Genomic DNA, 21709 nt, shown 5'->3' with positions numbered 1-21709 from the left:
TTAATTACCTTCCCCCTGAAGCAACATGAGGTATGTGGAAAAATGAAGTATCTTTTTAAATGCGCATATCTAAATAATGTTTGGGGAATGGGAAATCCCTGAAAGCAGATCCAGGGGGGCACATCCGCTCCGTACCCCCACCTTTTTGAGAGCATGTAGTAAAAATATTTTATGTAAATATGCCGTATATACACAAGTGTGCCCCCCCCCCCCTTTGAGATTCACAGGAAATATTTTTAATTAGAAAAAAAAAATTGGAATGTCGTGACTACAGAAACAGACCTTTTTTTTTGCTTGTCAAATTTTCCTAAAATCATGGATCCACCACTGACTTAAAATATTATATCATCTTAATCTAATAAAATAAAACAAATGAGAGTTGAAGCTATAGCAGACTCTATGAAATGAAAAAATGGACAGTTTAAGCGACAATAAAGAACAAGATAATGTCTCAACTAGTGAAACATATATTGCGAGCATGTAGTGCGAGCAGAAATAGTAGAGATTTATAGTCCTTAACGGGGAACAGATATATTCAATTTTTATAATCATATAAATTATGGGTACCTTCTGATGTGAATGATGCGACCCAGTAGCGGACCGTGAGTCCGTGACCCGGAGGAGACAAAGCATTGGGGGGCACTGCATTGTCTGTGAACAATGTTGTGCCCCCCCCCCCAATGCTTTGTCTCATCCGGGTCACGGTTCGCCACTGACAGTGCGACCTGAAATATTCCGCGACCTGACAATCTGGACATTTTATGACTTTGAATAAAGAACAAGCCGTATATCTCAATAAACAACCAAAATTTGAACGCACTGTGAGCGAGCTGATTTTCCTGTTTCATGTAGTCTAGAGGGGAGGGGGCAGGGGCCGCCCTTCCCCCGTTATTTGATTTTGTATTATTATTATTTTGACCAGATACTACAAGGCATTTTGTCATAAGTGAACCATCTTGATTATCTTTCGATAAGCGAAAAAAAAATTGTCGATATTCAGATCTGAAAACGGGACAACCTATATTATTAGGAATTCATGAAAATGTTATCTTTTTTATTATCAATCTAATAAGCCTATAATGAGAGCGCGAACAATTGTTGAAAATTTGCTTTAAGCCTTCTGGGTTGCATAGGCTTAACTTATTTTACAATTAATGCCGACATTTTTTTTTATAAACTGTCATGACAAGGGGATTTTATGGAGGTATATCTCACAAATAAAAATGCGAGCGCGCAGCGCTACCTGATACGTTTTGACAATCACACAATTAAACCTGATGAAGAGAATATACTTGACAAATCATATAACGTGAGCGCGCATGGCGAGCAATTAGTAGTAGTGGCGTATAGATTTGGCCTGGGGGCACCGGGGGTCCCTGCTTTTTCAGGGGGCACTTTTTGCGGTGTGTGTGTAATTTGTGTATGTGTCACAGGGGCGGATCCGACTTTCGTCAATAGGGGACGGGACCTGAAATTATCTTCACCTATATTTTCCACGATCAGATCACTTCTTAGTTTTATCACTTTTTTTTACTTTCATGTATTTTGTCCTGAAAATTTAATAATCTGGGCAATGTTATGTGTGATCCTGAACAAGATTCCTATGTAACTAGATGGTTACTGCGAACGCCAAGCGAGAGCAGAAATTTTTAACTGTTCTAGCATTATCGAAAAGGGACCTGTTAGGGACAGCTTACAGTTACCCATGAAGACGGTAGTATATTTCAATAATGCGAACGCTATAGCGCGAGCAAATTTAAAGCGGGAGAGGAAGAAAATTGAGATTTTAGACCTAAAAGCTGCATGGACACTCTATTCATATTTTGTAAATCATAAATAGAATGTAGTAATTTAATAGGGTATCATTAATAATGCGATCGTGAAGCGTGAGCAGACAATTAATGATATTCTGATGTGAAACTGGATGATTTAAGTACACTTTAAATAAAGAGCATGCAGACTATCGTGCATGTTTTAGATTTAGTCCTATAAAATCTGGGCATTATGAATACATTTGTTTAATGGAACATTTATTTAAGGTATACACGTAGACATATATATATATATATATAGGAACTTGGCAAATCAAACAATGTTACCACGCAGCGTGAGCCTAAAATGCTGATATGTAGACCATTAAACGGACATTTTACAGAGCACTTAAATATTAGTAAATGAAAAAAAAATAATAATGAAAGCTCGATGTTCGAGCTAAAATATATTTTGTGTATTGATTTCAAAACTTGTTCCATATCAGCCTATTGAGCAAGTAGATATGAATCTCATTGAACAGGCAATTCTGGCGCGTAGCGCTAGCAAAAAAATTAGATACAGGGGCGGATCCAGCTTTCGTCAATAGGGGGGGCCGAAAAATATTTTGATCAACATTTTTTTGATTGGCCGCTACAATCTAGCTTTTTTTGTTGTTTTTTAGGGGGTAGTCCTAACTAAAGACTGAAGTTTTAAGTATATTTAGTATTTATTGCTATAAACAATATAAGGTATCTCATGTGGTCTTAATACATAATGCGAGCGCGAAGCGCGAGCTAAAAATCTTTGATATTTTATGTCCTTAGAACTGAAGATTCAGAGCAGTTTTTATAATCATGAACAAAGATAAGTATCCGACTAAACAATGCGAGCGCGAAGCGCGAGCCGAAATTTTATCATATAGTAACGTGAAAAGTGACTCAATTAGGACTGTTTTAGTGATTAATGAAGAGGATACAAGTATCACCAATTATATAATAGGAGTGCGAAGCGCGAGTTCAAAATTTCTGATATTCCGACCTGAAAAAAATGAACAGTCTAAGCGCGTTTTTATTTAAATAAACAAGCTGTGTGTCTCAAACAATTAAATGCGAGCACGAAGCATGAGCTTAATTTTTTGATATACTGACATGATAAAGGAGCATTTTGACAAATTTTGGTAAGAATTTCCAAAGAGCATAGGTTTCTCACAAATCAATCATGCAGCGCAAGCCTAACATTTTGATACACATTAACAATTTGTGTAAAAAAAAACAAAATAATGAAAGCTTGATGTGCGAGCTAAAAAAATGTGTGCAAATTGATATCAGAACTGGATATATTGTATATATATTGGTTATATATTAATGTCATTTAACCCTCTTGAATGGGATTCATTACACAGGCAATGCGAGCGCGAAGCGCGAGCGAAAATTTTTATATAAAGTCTATTTTCCAATTCTTCCCCTCACCTTTTTGGGGGTATCCTTTCGGGGTCGGGCCGGTCGTTACGAGGCTGTAAATTACCCATCATGGGTAAAATACCTCTTTCTTACCTTTCTTTCTGTTTTTCGTAGTTTCTATCAAGGTAAAGAGTACACTTTTTCTGCAGGTTGTCAAAAAATAGGGGGGCCGGGGCCGGCTCGGCCCCCTCCTGGATCCGCGCCTGAGATAGTAAGTTAGTAACTTGAAAAAAAAAATTTTTGCAAGTCTTCCCCTCACATTATTTCATTCACTCGTCTTCCTCCTCTTATTTTCCTCTTCTTTTTGTTTCTTCTGTCTTTCTTCTTCTTTTCCTTTTTTCTTTTCTTCTTTCTCCATTTTATTTTTGCTCTGCCAATATTTTTTTCAGGGGGGCACCTGAGGGGGGGCACGTGTCCCCCAGCCCCCCCCCCCGTAGCTACGCCACTGTTTAGTAGGTTCATGATTAAACGGACATTACAGAGCACTTCTTTAAAATCAATTTGTAAATAGAACAAAATAATGAAAGTTCGATGTCCGAGCTGAAATAATGCTTTGTATATTGGATTCAATACTTGATATTTCATATCAGCCTATAAATAGTCATGTATCTCATCGAACAGGTAGTGCGAGTGTGAATTAAGCGCGAGCGAAAGTGCACATAAGTCCCCCCCCCCAAGTTTTCCTGTCAGCTTCAGGGGCCGCGGAAGCGGGGGGGGGGGAGCTGGGAGGCTTCAGCCCCTCCACTTTCCCAAAAAACCTTGTACAAGAAACGTTAAAGTGATTGTGATTTTTTGCATGGTCAGTTCCCCCCCCCCCCCCTATGAAACCGTTCCGCGGGACCTTATTGCATTCACTCGTCTTCCTCACCTTGTTTTCCTCTTCTTTTTTTCTCTTTTTATCCCCATTCTTCCCCCTTTTTTTCTCTTCCAATGGGGGCACCCCTTGCCCCCTGGATCCGCCTTTATGCAAGAGGATGCTGTGATGATCCAATAAAAGGTGCGAATTTAAACTTTTTTTAACGTCAGATCTTCTTCACTTCAAATTGTGGCACCTTTTAGGTTGCTAACAATCATTCGTTATTGCAAATGCATTTTTGCACATTTTTTCCACCAATAGGGTGCAATTAAGATTACACCAAAAAGGTTGGAAGTCTACTTTACCAAAATAAGTGCGGAGCACGAGCTGAAGTTGTTTTTTTTTTACACATCAGGTGTTTACACTTTTTTGTAATCTCCAAACAAAATCATAAAAAATTCTAATCGCAAGCAGAATCATTTTTTATATTGACTTGAAAACCTCTTGAGGTAAATATCGCGTGAGCAAATTATTAAGTTTTATGCGCTGAAAGTTTTTACACTTTCTGTTTTTTTCTTCGCCGTGTTTCATTCACTAAAATTTCACTTTTATTTCCCCTCTTATCTTTCTATGTCCTTTTCTCATCTCTAAATGGAGTGTTGTGGCCCAGTGGATTCAGTCTTCGGACTTTGAAATAGAGGGTCGTGGGTTCGAATCCAAGCCATGGCGTAATTTCCTTCAGCAAGAAACTGATTCACAATATGCTGCACTCAACCCAGGTGAGATGGGTACCGGTAGGAAGTAATTCCTCAAAAAGCTGTGTGCGCTATGAACGCCTATATCTTAGCCTGGTAATATAGGAGCGCCTAGCTTGAGCACCTAACAAGGTGGATATGTGCGCAATATAAATATCCTATACTACTATGTTATGTTATTATTATTATTAGTTGTAGTAATTTTGAAATACCTTTTGTTTTTGTTTTTTGTGCACCGTCAATATGGGGGGGGGGGCGCCCCGTTGATCCGCCTATGAATATAAATTATTTGTGATTGTATAATTTGGTAAATATTATATTGATATGAGAAATAAGGCTTCAAAATCTGTAGAAAAAAATCTGAATCAAAATATTTACACTGTATTTGAAAAAAAAAATGGAAATGAAATTGGCTAAATGAGTAGGCTGCAACTATTTTAACGATCTCTAAGATTATTTAACAATATTTCGTCTTATCTTGATTGGTGCTTGATTGCCTCAACCGGTAGGAGCCGCTGAAACCCGTAAAATCGCCTTTCCCCATGCAACGCCCCCCCCCCCCAGCTCCTCCTCTGATAAATTTGTGTCCCCTTTAAACACTCCTATTCATTAATAACATGACTGGTGATTCACAATCCCGGGGGGCCACTTACATTGACGAGTGGATACCATGCGCGACCATAAAAAAAACACGTAAAAAGGATGTCTTTTTCACGATAGGGCACGTTACGTACGTAACGTGATAAGGGTGTCAAAAACACAAAAATAATGAAAAAAGGGTATCTATTTCGCTAGGAAAATTACGTGTTTAGGGTCGAATTTGCGGGGATGATAAAACAAAATTAAAATGTTTTATAAAGGATGTCCTTTTTGCCCCAACACTACGTGTTTAGAGTCCGATTTGTGCGAGGTGTAGAAGGTGGGGTCGTACTAAACCAAATAAGGTAAAGCCGACCGAAGGACCCGTAAGGCGGCATTCCTGTACTTGTTTAGGGGTTCATTTCAGGGAATATTTGCCAAGAGTATCGTTTTGTTTCCCACGCCAATACTTGTTAAGGGGTGCATTTTCAGAATACGGAAATTACGTGTTTAGGGGTGCTTTTCGAGACCCCATGGTCGCGCATGGTATCCACTCGTGAATGGAAGTGCCCCCCCCCGGGTTCACAATATACCCAAATTTTAAAGGCATGAGCATTTGTTTGGTGTCGATCACTGCCGATCACTGGCCGAGGGTGAGGAATATAATCCGATGCATCCGCAGATATTTCAGTTGGAGACTGGGCTATGTTATCACACCTCAATCATTTACGATAATCTATCACGAGAAATCAAATCAGTGAGAACATGCTCGTGATGATAATGATGATTGTCGTAATAGATTGAGTTGTTCCCCCGGGGGGGGGGCACTTCCATTCACGAGTGGATACCATGCGCGACCACGGGGTCTCGAAAAGCACCCTAAACACGTAATTTCCATATTCTGAAAATGCACCCCTTAACAAGTATTGGCGTGTGAAACCCTACCCTTAACAAGTATTGGAAACAAAACGATACTCTTGGCAAATATTCCCTGAAATGAACCCCTAAACAAGTACAGGAATGTTTTATTTTTACGGGTCCTTCGGTCGTCGGCTTTACCTTATTTGGTTTAGTACGACCCCACCTCGCGCAAATCGGACTCTAAACACGAAGTGTTGGGGCAAAAAAGACATCCTTTAAGGCTTTATAAAACATTTTAATTTTGTTTTATCATCCCCGCAAATTCGACCCTTAACACGTAATTTTCCTAGCGAAATAGATACCCTTTTTTAATTATTTTTGTGTTTTTGACACCCTTATCACGTTACGTACGTAACGTGCCCTATCGTGAAAAAGACATCCTTTTTACGTGTTTTTTTGGTCGCGCATGGTATCCACTCGCCAATGTAAGTGGCCCCCCCGGGTTGTTCCACTTCAGTTATTTCATATTTAGCACAAAAAGAAAACGCAGGCACATGATATCGATAATATAATAAGAAAAGATATCGATCAGCATTGCCACCGCAGATCTGCATCTGGGATCGAGAAGAATTAGAGCGTATTTTGACCAAATATTTATCCAAATCTTGAAGAAATGAATGACGCAACGTTCAATATAGATGGCGGGTATCTTGAAGGACTTGTAAGAGGATTCAAGGGTGGAATCCTCAGACAACCAGATTACCTGAATCTTGTGCAGTGTGAAATCTTGGAAGGTATGAAATGCGATCTCATTTGACTGAATTCTGATCTTGCAATCGGCTGCTGTCCAGCTCTGCCTGCATTGACCCGGGCCGGTCGGGCGGGCTTGGAACGGAGGCGCGTTCGGTTGACTTGACGGACTGGGCAGCATGCAGAATAAACAGGAATAACCGTCGTTTCTGGGGATTTACTTAACAATTTCTGTCATTTTACCATAATCCCCATTCACCGATGCATAGTGTGTTAGTGCGAGCCTGTATAGGCCTAGGCCTAATCGGGTCAGCAATTCGGATGACGGGTTTTGTCCAGATTATTTTTTGAATTCTAAAATAAATGACATTATAATTTATATTAATTTAATAATATAATAGGGGGCCTATTAATTATTATCTTGAATGAAGGCCCACTATTTTTGTTATACTCTAATCTCTCTTTTGATACTTTATAAGTTCTAAGAAAATAATGAAAATATACGTATAAATTACGTTACCGACAGGGTTGGCACATTTTTAAACGGTGTGTTTTAAACATGTTTTAAAACACACCATGTTTTAAAACGTTTTTTAAAACCCATTTTTTATAACATGTTTTTAAACACTGCATAGACAATGTGTGTTATGAATTTGCATGGATGTGATTTTAGATGATTTTTTTTTATACTGACATACTGTTAAGTTGTGTATTATTTTTTTTTAGGCCTAGGCCTAACTAAAACTCCTTTTCAACACTATTTTTCTCCTCTTTCTCTTTCCCTTTAAATGATCTTTCTTTCTCATTGCTTTGTTATGTTCCTCTTCTCCCTGGTCAATTGTGCACATCAATGATCCAATCCATATTAAGAATATTTTCATTTTAACTAACATATCTGAGTGTTTTGCTCACTTTTTGAGCAGGGAAAGAAACACTATTTAAAATGAGCTCAAATACATGTACGTGTAATAGAAGTACAGTGTACTTGAATGAAATGGAAGTATTGCACAAGCACAATAATATTTTACGAATAGACTGTAAACCTGACATCATACTTTTGAGGTACACAGTACACACAAAAGCAGGTAAAACTTTGTGCTTCGTAAAGATGAAGAAAAGTACTTTAAACAGTATAAGATAATTAGCTAGCAAACCCTAACCGTAACAATTCCAGGATACATTAATGGCCCCCTAAAAATTTCTATGATCGAGACTATTTTTGGTATGCATGCATGGGTACATTTATGCTGTTATGATATACACCACAAGTGCATAATATCAGATCCCAAATTGCTCAAAAACATGATTTCATGTATAAACCCAATGTGAGTTCTCGCCAAGATTTGTATCTGTATCATTATTTTTACTCATTGTTAATGATTGGAAAATTATTGCCAAAAATTTCTATTAGTATTTAGTACTAAAAAAAGTTTTAAAATTCTGTACTTAAGAAATACAAAAAAGTTTAAAAACATTACCGGGAACCTAAATAGACCGGGCTATTACGTTTCCTAAGAAGACTTAGGGGGGCCCCCTTATGATCTTGTTCGTTTAGGGCCTGTTTCACGCCCTAGTAGTCTCCTCGGTAGACACTTGGTGTTAGGAACTCAAAGGTAGAAAAAACTGCTAGGTAATTGATTTGGGCCGTCATTTCCTAAGAAGACTGAGGGGCCCCCCCCCCCCCTTATGAACTTGGCCGTTGATCGCGGGATCACAACTAAAATTGGCACGCGCATTACCCATGGCATAATCTAAAAAACTAAATCAAATTTTGCAAAATCTCATTGCTAATTTATGTGTAAAATCAAAAGTTTGCTCTAATTAACTAAATAATGCCCATGAAATGCTCATTTTGGTTCACAGACTTTTTATAAGAATCTGATTAAATGTTCTTAAAAAATATCAACATCACATTAATTTTTTTATGTGTTATTGTTTTTTCAATGGAAATAGTCATGGACTATATTTTGACCATAATTTGATAAACAAGGTGAAAGTATTTGATTTTAATCGGTAAAAGGAAAACTAATGACACATTTATGAATTTTGGCCAAAAACACTATTTGCATTGGATTTGTACACGAATTGACGTTTTTTAGCAATTTTGGGTCTGCATGCACTTACAAAATGTTGCATAATTTTGGAACCCATACCAGAGGGTTGCAATTTTGGTCTCAAAAGTTTCGTGAGACTCAAAAAAGGAAAGTCTGTGAGTGACACGGTAAAAAAAAATTGCGCAGTGGATTTATCGCGAAAAATGACGAGGGGGGGGGGGGGCTGAATCAACCCCCTCAGTCTTATTAGGGTTAACAAATAATTCTATACTGATTTTTTTTTTATTCATATACATTTGATCAGAATTCCTGAATTAAAAAAATAAGTAGTTCAAGGGCTTTATAGATTTGAATTGAGTTTGTATTCCATGCACTATAATTGGTATAATTGATTCAAATGAAATAAAGCATATTGATCTACCGGTAATGAAATTAAGCTTTGAAACCCCATTTACGTCAATTTCTTCCATTGTGCTAATTCTTCTCAAACATGAAACATGAAAGGAATTTTCTGGCTCCCACCCCTATCTTTCTCACACACACAGATGGGTAGGGGTCAATTTATGTTTTAAGTCATGACCTTTCCTGATAAGGAAACGCACGTGGCTTCTTCTTCTTTGTTTCCTAAAAAGTTTCATTGGCTATCGAAGGTCCAATCAGCTCAAGTGAGCTAGTTGTGTGTTTACTTTCTGTTTTGAGCAGCAGACAATGACTTATATTGTGTATCGAGGGCAAGGCTGGGTGGGATTTTCGGAGCTCTTTCAGTTCGGTGTTTAACTGTGAATGTGTTACAATCATTGATCATTTTTGACAAATTACCTCGGTAACATAATTTTAAAACCTGTATCAAGTATTAAAAAACCGTTATCATCATTGTTATCTTGTCATTTTGTTATTATTGCTTGGGTATTCAAGGTAACCCAACATCATAATCGGGATCTGCGGAACATTCGATTAGTGTTTAATTTTGCTAATCGATTGCCAATCGGCAAGCCATTCGATCAGTCGAAGTTTTCTCCCAGGCCTAATATAAATGTGTAATTAAGCAAAACTAGCATGTCATAACTCTCTTATTTTCATGAAATTTTCAGTGTTTTGCTTGTTGGATTTTTCTCTTTTTATTCAAATCAACTTTTTGTTGGGGTGGATTTGTCCTTCAAGTACGGATAGCCAACTGTGACACAAATCTCTATCAGTTCATGTTCATGCTATCAGCTCATTTTGCATTGAAATGATTCATAATTCTGGGAATAAACAGTTTTTTTCCCAATGTAAAAGCATTAGGAAAGAACACACTTAACAAATTAATGAAATTTTGATGGGGGTGGGTTCCATGATACATGTACATGTAACACAGATTTACTTTTATTTAGACTACATGTAATCTTAAGCTAGACTTCAGAATATGGACCTTAGATAACTATTTAAATCAGACTGCAAATACATACAATTTAATTATATCATGTGCAGTATCAGTGACTTGGGTGTTTCTTCAAAATGGTTAATTTGGCACATAATGAGCGTGAAATTGAGTGTGTTATAAAAGGCATTGGTCAGATCATCATCATGCATAGAGGATGCGCACTACTGTGTATTACCGGTAATCAATAAGATTGCGTGTTGCATATTACATACGTGTCAACATTTAAGTGCAATTTACATGAACTTACATCAAACTTCCTTAATGAAAATTGAAATGAAGAAATCTGCAAGACTTGTAAGTTGTACATGTATAATAGAGAAGAGAATTTCATAAGTAAAGCAAATGAATTTATTAAGCCTGAGTCGAATCGATTTTAAAATCGGTGTTCGATCGATGTCATCGAACACCGGTGCAGATTTTGCAAAATCGGTGCATCGAAAAAAAAAAAAAATACGTCGGCCGGCCGATTCGTTTGGTTTACACAATCAATCATCAAAATATCAGTAATGTCCAACTTTACTACTACTTACTTGATTTCTATTGCCCCCAAAATGAAACCGATTGAGTAATTATGATGCTATTCACCATTAATTTGAAGTTTATTTCGATCATAGTTCGAGTCTTACTCGTCTGCTCGTGCCGAGATAATTTATGCACGATGAATTCATGAATGGAAGTCATGGCCATCGATCGTGCATGCGCAGTACTGTTCTCAATCAAACCAGAAAATGGCCGGAAATTGACGCGATCAACGTAAAATAAATCTTGCTTTCATGAACAATATTAATATCATGACCATAGAACATTATTTAATCGTAATATTTAACAATAATTTGCATATGATAATCATTAATATGAATTTAGAGCTTGAAGTGAAACGTTTGTATTTCGTTTCAATTTCCAATGGCGGACATCTCATGACGATCGACTTGACTTCGAGCTAGTGCACTTGTCTAAAAAAAATAATCATCACATCAGGATTGATTCTCGAACATTGTCTACATGCAAAAACTCTGTTCAAGTTCGTAATATCACCATATAATAACATTTTACATGACAAAACAGAGAAAATTGCGTTTGATTTTTTTTCCCATCAATTTGAAGCTAGTTTGTGCCCAACTTTGGGCTCTGATTTCATGAATGGGAAAATATGTCATACGTCATCGAACACGCATGCGCATTGTGCTTATTTTCTCGGAGCTTGGATGGAGGAGACGTCCAGAGATGGAATACATGTAACAATAGAAATAATCCGGCCAGTATTAATTCTTCCATATGAACACAACATACTTTGCTGACATCGTCAATATTCTTAGTATGACCATAAAATCTTGTTAAATCGTAATAATTTAGATGAATTTAGGGCTCGATTCGAAACATTCGTATTTATTTTGATCGCATGCTCAATTGCGTCTAAAAAACTGGATTGTCATTATCAGGATTAATTCTCGAACATCGTCATAACTCATATTCCACAATCTTTCCTCACAATCGTTATCATGGTTATATCAGCATTGAATAGCAATTCAAATGACCATCCAGAGAAAATTACGTATTTATTCCCATAAATTTATTTGGAGCTCATTTTGGATCCAACTACACAATCTCAGGCAAGTTACAGCGCTCTCCGTTGATTGCACTTGTTTGCTGGCGCTGACGTCAAGCACGCCTGTCGTTTCGGGAGAGTGAGTGTACGGAGCTGCGGACGGGGCTGGTGAATGGACTGCGAATGCTAGTTGACCGAAAATCATTCGGATCGACTCTGATTCATGTCTTTATTATTGTTTCATTTTAAACTTATATGTTGTCATCTGCAAATATCATTGTTGAAGATATTTTGGGAAGAATTTTGCTTTGGTCTCCGGCCTTTTTTGTGTGTTTTGTGATCATGGAAAATACAAACGAACTTTGCTGTCATCTGCTTGTGCAACGCTCACCCGGCCAACGCCAGCGCATACCGTCAGTGCGTAGTGCATATGCAAAGCGCATCACATCGACGCAAAAACAAAAGACTAAATTTTCCCCGCCTTCAATATTCGATGCATCGATGTTCGATCGAATTAGAGCTGTCGAACACCGGTTTTCAAAATAATCGATATGACTCAGGCTTAGAATTTATGGTATGGGCAAAAAGATACATGTAAGTATATAAATTTATGAATAAAGTGAATTTCAAATACCATTTTCAAAATCCCTGGGAAATTTTCTCTGAGTAACTATTTTATGGAGAGAGGAACATATTTTTGATATGTCACAATGTAGTACATTGTATGTACTTTAAGTGCACTTTTATTAGATTTAGGTGACAAAGCACGGATGGGGCAAATTGAAAATAAATGTCTGCCTGTCTGAAGCTTGGAGTCTTTCATGTGAATTTTTTTTGTGTTTGATGTTTTAAAGAAAGAAGTTTTTCATAGGTCATAATGCAAATAGTGGTTGAATTATATGAACATACATGTATCCATTCTCATGCAGGAAATTGAGGAGGAAGCAGGCCAGGTTGTGTTATTAGATCACTCACTGGTTTGGTTCTGACTGTTTTATTATAAGATCTATGTTTATTGTTTTTGTCAGAGTTTGTATTGGAGGGGGGGTCCTTAAAAATGTAGAATGTACTTTTATATACTGGTAGGTATTTTAATTTTATTTTGATTAAAGTAATATTATACAGATATTGCCTACCTAGAGTTTGAATATAACATTTCCTCTCCCTGATGGAGTTATATGTTTCCCAAGGGATTATATTTTGCCCGAAGCGTGCAGCACTGAGGGAAAATATTATCCCGAGGGAAAAATATAGCTTGAGAGGGGAGTTAAAATGTTATTTATTAAAATGATAGACCAGGCAATGTCTGTTATATTATATAGTATATGTGGATTCGCCATCAGAAATTGCATTCATCATCTGGCTCCAACCCGAAATTCTTGCTACAGCTCTGAGCCATCTACGTCATAATAGATTTTTTTTGTGGAAAATACATCAAACGCGTTGCAATCGACGCGTTAACATTACCTTGTTACGCAACTTGTATGCAGCGAGTGACGTCACCTTAGTGAATATAACCCTGCAATTGACAATACAACGCAGTTTATTCCCTGAGGTGACGTCAAAACCTAGAATATAACAAATGCCATCCTCGCAGTTATGGTCACGTGATGGCGTATTGACCTATCACTGATTCGAATCTACCTATCCTATGTAATATAACATATTTTTTCTTTTTTTTTCTTTGTTAGATTTGAAACTACATCTACAGAGTACAGACTATGGTAACTTCCTCCAGAATGAGCCATCACCACTCACAGTATCAGTCATTGATGACAAGCTGAAGGAGAAATTAGTGACCGAGTTCCAGCATATGAGAAATCATGCCGTTGAACCCATGTCAAAGTTCATGGACTTTGTCACGTAAGTAACAGGATAGTGATTGAAAAAAATTAAGATACATTTCTTTTTAAAGTTTAATTACTTTATTCATGTTCCACATTTCTTTTCCACTTAATTCACATTCCAGTCACATTATTCTTTAGTTGTGTATATTTATGTTCATAAAATAATGGCTTGGTCTTCAGAATAACAAAAGTGTGAAAAATGGGTCAGTTTTGACTTTTGACTAAATGTATACTATAATTTTAAATCATTTTTTTATCTTTAATATGAAATAAAATATGGAATTGTTCCTATATTCAAATTAATGTGATATTGTCCTAAATCTACACTGTTAAGTGTTTAATTTACGTACATGTCAGACAAAATAAATACTGCAGTTGAAAGAATAAACATTTTTTGTTTCTTACATTTTATAAAATCAATGTTATATTGGTCTGTGTTTCATACAGTTATAGCTACATGATTGACAACATCATCCTGCTGATCACAGGAACACTGCATCATCGTTCCATCTCTGAACTCATTCCAAAATGCCATCCACTAGGCAGCTTTGAGCAGATGGAAGCAGTCAATGTTGCCCAAACACCAGCTGATCTCTACAATGCCATCATCGTTGATACACCTCTTGGTGAGTACAGTACAGGGTATAGTGATTAGTGCTGCCATTGGTAAGAAAATTCTCTGTCGATATATCGCACACATGGCCGTGTGCTGCCTTCTACGTTAGTTGGTACTTGTTTTTTGGTTGATATGATCGAGTGGAGTCGAGTGCAGTCATGATGTTTAGATTGTCATGATTATAACGAAGTGAGATCGTGTATTGTGGCTAGTATTTGTATTTTGTTGAGATTTTGGATTAATTTCTATTGCTGTTCTGTGCATTTTGGGGAAAAATATGTTTATGGTGATTTTCCGTTTTAAAAGCCACTTGCAAAAGATTTTTTCAGTGAATCCTGTCCGTTTTCCGCAATTGCGGAAAATCACTCTCATGTCCCTAAATAATAGTGGGTGTTATCGACAATGAGAGAAAGATTTTGATAACATTTTCTCCTATTTTGAGTACTACTTCATAGCAAGTTTGAATTTGTCTTTGGACAATCCTACATGTACATACATACTGTGTGTTTCTTTCTGTTCACAGCTCCCTTCTTCCAAGATTGTATCTCAGAGCAGGATCTTGATGAGATGAACACAGAGATCATCCGTAATACCCTCTACAAGGCCTACCTTGAGGCCTTCTACAAGCTCTGCAAGGACATTGGAGGGGCCACAGCAGACTCCATGTGTACCATCTTAGGGGTAGGTTTGACCAACAGATGTCAGGATTTATTCATTTTTTTAAAAAGGCCAAGGCCTTAGCAGCAAAAGTTGGAGGGATGACAGATGTCTAGATGACTATAAAAACAGTTTTAAAGTAGTAAAACCTTCTTGGCAGAATGTGTTATCAATAGATTTTTGCACTGGATGTCTTTAGCAATGTTTGGTATATCACATCTTTTGCTTAGTAGTAAAATTGCATCACACAACAAGCCTCTCAGATTGAATGATACATCAATGTTAAACCTTTCATAATGATCTATAACAATTTATGAAGGTGGGGTTGGGAACAATGTCGGGTAATCCATGGTGTTTATTATAGGTAGTGTGAATGTGATGTTTATTTTCTAAAACTGGCCATTTTTTCAGAGGATATTGAATTACCAAACTCCATTTGAAAAGTGTAGATAAGATTTCAAGCTTTATTTCCCCTTTTCCATTCTCGTCCAGTTTGAAGCTGACCGTAGAGCGTTCATCATCACCATCAACTCATTTGGGACAGAGCTAACCCGCGAGGATCGATCCAAGCTATACCCCCGATGTGGTCAGCTTCACCCAGATGGGCTGGCGGCCCTGTCCAAGTGCGATGACTATGATCAGGTCAGAGCGGTTGCAGAAAGTTATCCAGTAAGTAAATTATGTACTTAACGTAATTCACCTATTTGCAACTCTTAACCCTAATTCTTAATAGGAATGCTATAAAGAATATTTTCACCAAAAATAGCATTCTAGGAGCTTTATTTAGTGAATCAGAGCAAAAAGTATGATTTCATAAATAAATTAGCATAATTAATTCATATGAAATAAAAATATATGAATTCAGTAAAATTTAACAATGCAACTGTGTAGATTACGTCATTCTCTACCATCATGCAAATTTTCGTTGTGATCCCACAATCCGCTGCCAAGATCTCAAGGGGGGGGCACAATGCTGAATATTGCTGGTTGAATTTTTTGGGAATGGACTGACCATTCCAATAGACTAAAAAACCTTATGGTGTGGCTTAGCACCACAAACTAACATTCTGTTGATAGCAATTCAACTTATAAAGCACTTGTAACCAGTATGTTGAATGCTCAAGGCACTAATTGTCATTATTACCCTGGCATTAGTCTGGCTGTCATCTAGACACACAAGTGCCAAAACCAACAGACTTTAATGCTTCCACTAGACAGGACATGAGGCAGCTAAAGCAATTTCACCAAACAACGAGGCAAAACTTTTGCCCCTTTGTTTAAAAAAGCTGAGGACCAATGAAAATTTTGATGTAGTGAATGTAAATGTTTTTAATTTGTGTGAGCAACTACATGTATTCACAAATATATATTTTATTTGAGAGTTGGTGTTAATAATATATATTCGTGTATGTAAAGTGGAGTGATTTGTCAAGCCGTACAGTTGTGTAGATGTCACGTAAGAGAAACAATCTTGACCCCCCACCCCTCTAAGAAAAAGTAAATTAATATTTCAAGATATTTTTTTTCATCTTGGGAGGGCAGATGTAGGATTCACTTCTCAAGATATGGAAGGGAAACAAATGTTGAATGTGACACACTAGTGATGTGTTTATCAGTTCCAATATGATATTTGTTTCTATCAGCAGTTTGTATGTGATTTTTCATATCAATGTAGATAGCATATGACTGATCAATTGTTCATCAACATTTTCTTTTGTTTTCAAGGAGTACAAGATGCTATTTGAAGGTGCAGGAACCAATCCAGGTGACAAGACTTTAGAGGACAAGTTCTTTGAGCATGAGGTAAATAGAAACATGTCTGCTCCAATAATTTTGATTAATTTTTCCATTTGTCTATGTAATGAGGTACGCCTTGCATTGCAAGGGCCAAAAAGAGGTTGCTTATTATGCAATATAGTTATTTTCAAACATCATTGAGTAAATCCCTTATTCTGATGTCAGGTTTAACTTAGACCACGGTCTAACTCTGTGCTAAATATATGAGGAGCCAAAATAAAAAAAATATGTCTATATTGTATATCTCTTATTTCCTGTTGCTTTCGTAATAAAGAAAATTACTTCAGTTATCATTCCCAGTCAATTTTGAACAATTTGAGTGTCAAATGAATTAATAACTTGGATGTGTACTGTTAGGGATTTATGCCAAATTGGCTCTCCATAGTAAAACCACAACTTTAAACCAGGGTTTGATTTAAACCTGAGTTCAGAATATAGGTCTTAGTATATAGCTGTTTAATCTGTGGGGGGGGGGTACCTCAGGTGCATTCTGATTCTGTTGGCAGCGTCCACTTATATAACATGAATTTACTTCTTGAAGAAACAAATACAAGTTCATCACACATGATGTAGAGCGTAATCCTGAGACAGGTTGACTTCTAAAGTCAAACACACACCTGTGCTGCAAACTGACTCTTTCTGATAAAACAATTCCTGATTTGCAGACAAGGAAGGAGCAAGTATCATCCTTGACCGTGCTATGTGCCTTTGAGGCAAGTAAAGTATCGCCCTACAGCTCTTGCTTTATGTACATTATCATTAATACATTTTTTCTTCTCATGACTACAGGTCAGGCTAAACATCAATGCATTCCTCCAGCAATTCCACTTTGGCGTCTTCTACGCTTACGTCAAGCTCAAGGAGCAAGAGTGCAGGAACATTGTATGGATCGCAGAGTGTGTAGCGCAACGACAGCGGGGCAAGATTGACAACTACATTCCCATCATGTAAATAATATCAGAGAGTGAATATGTAATTTATACAGTATGCAGGGTGTTCTGCAAAAACCTACCAAGTCATAGTACCAATTGGACAACTACCCTCTTCATGTGCTAACAAGCTTCTCTTAAATTTCATCAATTTCATCAATGAATCATACAGATATCTGCTGAAAGAAAATCCTATAAAGCCAGTAGCTATTTCATAAAGAGTTACAGCTACAGGTATGGTAATGTGCCATTGTGGCAAGTACTATGGTAACAAGGCCAAGCAGCAAATCAATATAAATGTTTTCATGGTAGTTAACATAATGGCAAAGTTATCAAAGTTGTAAAGTCTTTATGAAATGAAACTCAGATTTAGAAGAGCCTATAGATGCCCTATTATGTCTGAATGTTGGGTAGTATCCTTTTCCTGGATAATTCATTTTTAGGCATGGATGCCGAAATAAGAGAACTATGCTTACTGTTATGCTTTTCATATTGTCTGTTGTTCTGATCTATGTTATATCATAGTCAAGAAAACTGTATCACCAAACAACTTTTAGAATTTTGATGATACACCGATCATATAACAGAAGAAAATGAATTAGTTTTGTGAAACACCCTGCATATGGGAATATCCCATATGATTTAGATTTCATAAGTGACTCTCATGTCATGCAAACATTTACCGGTATCAGAAAATGCCATTTTCACTGTCACTCACACGCAATATGATGAAGAGTTTTTGTTATGTTCATTGCATATCAAAGATATCCATTGAGTATAAAAATAAGCAATCATGTTAGTTTTATAGTGGATAGATTAATAAAAAAGAGAGAAAGATGAAATGATTAAAGTGTATGCTATATATATTTTATGTTCATTGTATTTCTTGGTATTTATCTGAAGGGTATTGACTGATAACAAAAACATGTAGAATACTGAAGTAGGCATATCATGACAGAAGAAATATTCAGTTTTTACATTGATCTGTTCCCTGTATTTTCTATTCAACTGTATTTCAACACTGTATTGGATGTTAGTCAATACTTGTGTAGTTTCATAGTTGATAAATGTGTCCATAGCCCTAATTATATTGGGGGGGGGGGCTCCTTTGACATTTCAGGCAATGTTTCTCCAACAGTGTTTTATTTGTATATTGTTTTAGTCTTGTGCATGTGTGACCATTGGTTTTCAGTTCTGAAAGGTGAGTAAGCCAGAGAAGTAATATGCATCATTTGCATGTGGGGCTTATTATTGGCCCCAAATGTGATTGTATATACAAATCTTTTACACCTAGTATTTCCAGCCAAATTATTTGGGTGTTATTGTTGAATTGTTCATACTTTTGATGGACCCCCCACACTTTATTCATTGTTATACTCCAAATAATCATATACAATAATATCTAATTGCCTCCTTAGTTCGTACAATAGTCAGCTAGTGATCCCATTGTTTCAAACAAAGTTAGGAACTACCTACTGATCCAATTATTTAGATTTTGTTGACTATAATTACATGAATGATTTCACCTTTCATAATGAGTTAATGTATTTGACTGTCCAAAGTGATGAAATATTATTATTGCCTAGCTTCAAAGATAATTAGCAGATATTTAATTTGGTTTGATTTTTCAATCTTCATTTTTTAACTCACATGTGCAATTTTATGTAAGATGTAATCCAATATAAATGTTTACGTATATTGTTTGCCAGCTTGTAGGGTGAACAGAATGAAAAAAATGAAATACATTTAAATGTATATTATGATGTGGTACTGTATTTACTATGTAGTGCATTTTCATTTTAGTTTAAGTAAATTCTGTAAACTACATATTCTAAATATTGACATGTGATAGCATCCCCATATTTATTTTCCTTCATTCTCTCTTGTGTAATGATTAATGCAAAAACAATTTTGATTGCCAAGGTCTTTATAAAATTGTGATTGGAAACATATTTGACTTGGTTTCATCTAGATTCACAACTTTTAGAGACACTCGCTGAATCCTTGATAAAAATTATTAAGAATATATATATATTAGCCTAACTACGACTGGTTATAAAGATCAGTTAGACTTTCTTTTCAATATATGAATCATATTTTGGAAAGAATTATCATTCTAAAATTATTTTCTTTGAAAAAGAAAGGAATTGACTATGAAGTAAATCTAACCTGGGCTCTAAATATTCTACAGCATAATGGATTTTTTCAGAGATTTTGATGGGTAGAATTTCTTTCTTCAATAACAGTTTTTCACCTCTGCAATATCAATGACGGTCGTTAAATATATTTCGATCAATATTTTGGTGCTAGCATAGATTAACAAATGTTGCTACACCACATTGTAAGCTTGTAAATGATTATATTTGGTGAGACTTTCATCCTTTCCTCCTTGTTTATAAACTCTTGTATTATTTGGTTTCATTTTACATGTAATGTAAGTCATTTTAATAGTGACTAAATTGTTATGAAAAAACATCAAACCAAGAAAGAAACAAAAATAGCAAGGCTTGTATTATGTGGTATATCTGTTATAGGTTATAGAGAATGGTCAGTACTTGTCAATTAAATTTGTGTTGACATTTGGTACAGTATATGGATATACATTGAAAAAAAAAAGTTGTCAGATGTGTTAGGTAACTATCAGAATTATATTATATATATTAATAAATGAATTATATATGTGATAAAAAGTCATGTTTTGTTTGTTTTTTAATGCATGATTCATTCGCCTCCCTTCTCTTTCTCTGTTTTAGGTTGGGATAAGGGTCTTCTTTCCAAGCACAAACTTTCAGTTTCTGCTTTCACTATATGAATAATAAACAAGATTAGTTTGGGCAAATGTGATCCCTTACTGCATTGATAAATTATAACCTGATACCATCCCTCTATTTCTGATGTAACCTTAGACCAAAAGTTTTTAAGGCTTTGACAAACCTTAAAGGACAGTATTCTCAAAAGAGTTTTCAATTGGACCATGTTACAAAATAATGGACTATGCAGATTTATTTCTCTTCAGCGCACTTTTCTGAAAGCGCGCATTTAATTGGATTTAACTTTGTGTGCGCAATGAAATAAGCGTAATTATGTTTAAAAATCTGTGCCATAGTAAAATTGAAATCTCTTTTGATAATACAGGCCAAAGAGAGTCCTTAAGCACATCTAAAACCTTGGTAGGTGTTAAGAATGTTGATATGTTGGAGTAACATCTTGGTACATTCCAATCTTGAAAAATTTTTGTGACTGTTAAATCTCTTTGTAATCTGTTGATTTAAAGATAACACTTGAGGGTATTTAGTGTCCTCTTTAACAAAAATTCTTTTAAAAACTGTTCCTTTTAACACTTGGCTCAAAATTTTATGATTGATTTAATGATATCAGTAAGAATCAAATAGCACTCCTATCTTGAAATTTTCAGCCCATTCAATGCTCGATAACAGGTACTATACCAAGAAGAAGAAACCAATCGCAGTTGTATTTGGTTGGGATCCTGACCAGACTAACTCTTGTGAAACTGGTAAAAACTACATTCACTCAAACATGTCATTTCGTGTAATCAACATCGTAACAATTTCATAACATACCCATTGTACAATGTAGGAATAAACTGGAATAGGGACCAATACTGAAGGGGATTAACCCAAATTTAAGAGAGGCCGTTACCAAAAGGTTGGAGCAATAATGACTTGGCAACAGAGATGTTTGTAACACGATACTGAAATTTTTGTGAAAATTTGTTCGATATGAGGCAAAATTGTCACTTTTAAACGTAGCAAGCGTAATTTGTGGGATTCTGTGACTCATAGTCGCGATATGGATGATTTTTTTCAACATTGAAGTCTTAAAAGTATGGTGGGTTATGTCATTTTAATAGTAGTGTAGGGTGTTAT

At 36.1% G+C, this 21709-nt stretch overlaps 1 protein-coding gene and 1 long non-coding RNA gene across 2 annotated transcripts; one reads left to right on the top strand and one right to left on the bottom strand.

Annotated features, from left to right (window-relative positions):
* The first annotated feature begins 6783 nt into the window (after nt 1-6783).
* LOC121407904 (V-type proton ATPase subunit d 1-like) lies at nt 6784-18632 on the top strand. The gene is made up of 7 exons (XM_041599148.1): nt 6784-6997; nt 13668-13839; nt 14271-14449; nt 14963-15120; nt 15589-15765; nt 16822-16899; nt 17683-18632. Exons 1-7 carry the CDS (start codon nt 6877-6879, stop codon nt 17842-17844), a joined length of 1047 nt encoding a protein of 348 aa, XP_041455082.1. The 5' UTR covers nt 6784-6876; the 3' UTR covers nt 17845-18632.
* Nucleotides 18273-20494, bottom strand: LOC121407905. The gene is made up of 2 exons (XR_005968962.1): nt 19174-20494; nt 18273-18903 (listed from the first exon to the last, which is right to left on the bottom strand). It is a non-coding gene; the product is annotated as an uncharacterized LOC121407905 (long non-coding RNA).
* Nucleotides 20495-21709: the final 1215 nt, after the last annotated feature.

Source organism: Lytechinus variegatus, chromosome 2, assembly GCF_018143015.1.
Source record: "Lytechinus variegatus isolate NC3 chromosome 2, Lvar_3.0, whole genome shotgun sequence".
Classification (NCBI taxonomy): Eukaryota; Metazoa; Echinodermata; class Echinoidea; order Temnopleuroida; family Toxopneustidae; genus Lytechinus; species Lytechinus variegatus.
This window is presented reverse-complemented; position numbering and strand designations above follow the sequence as displayed.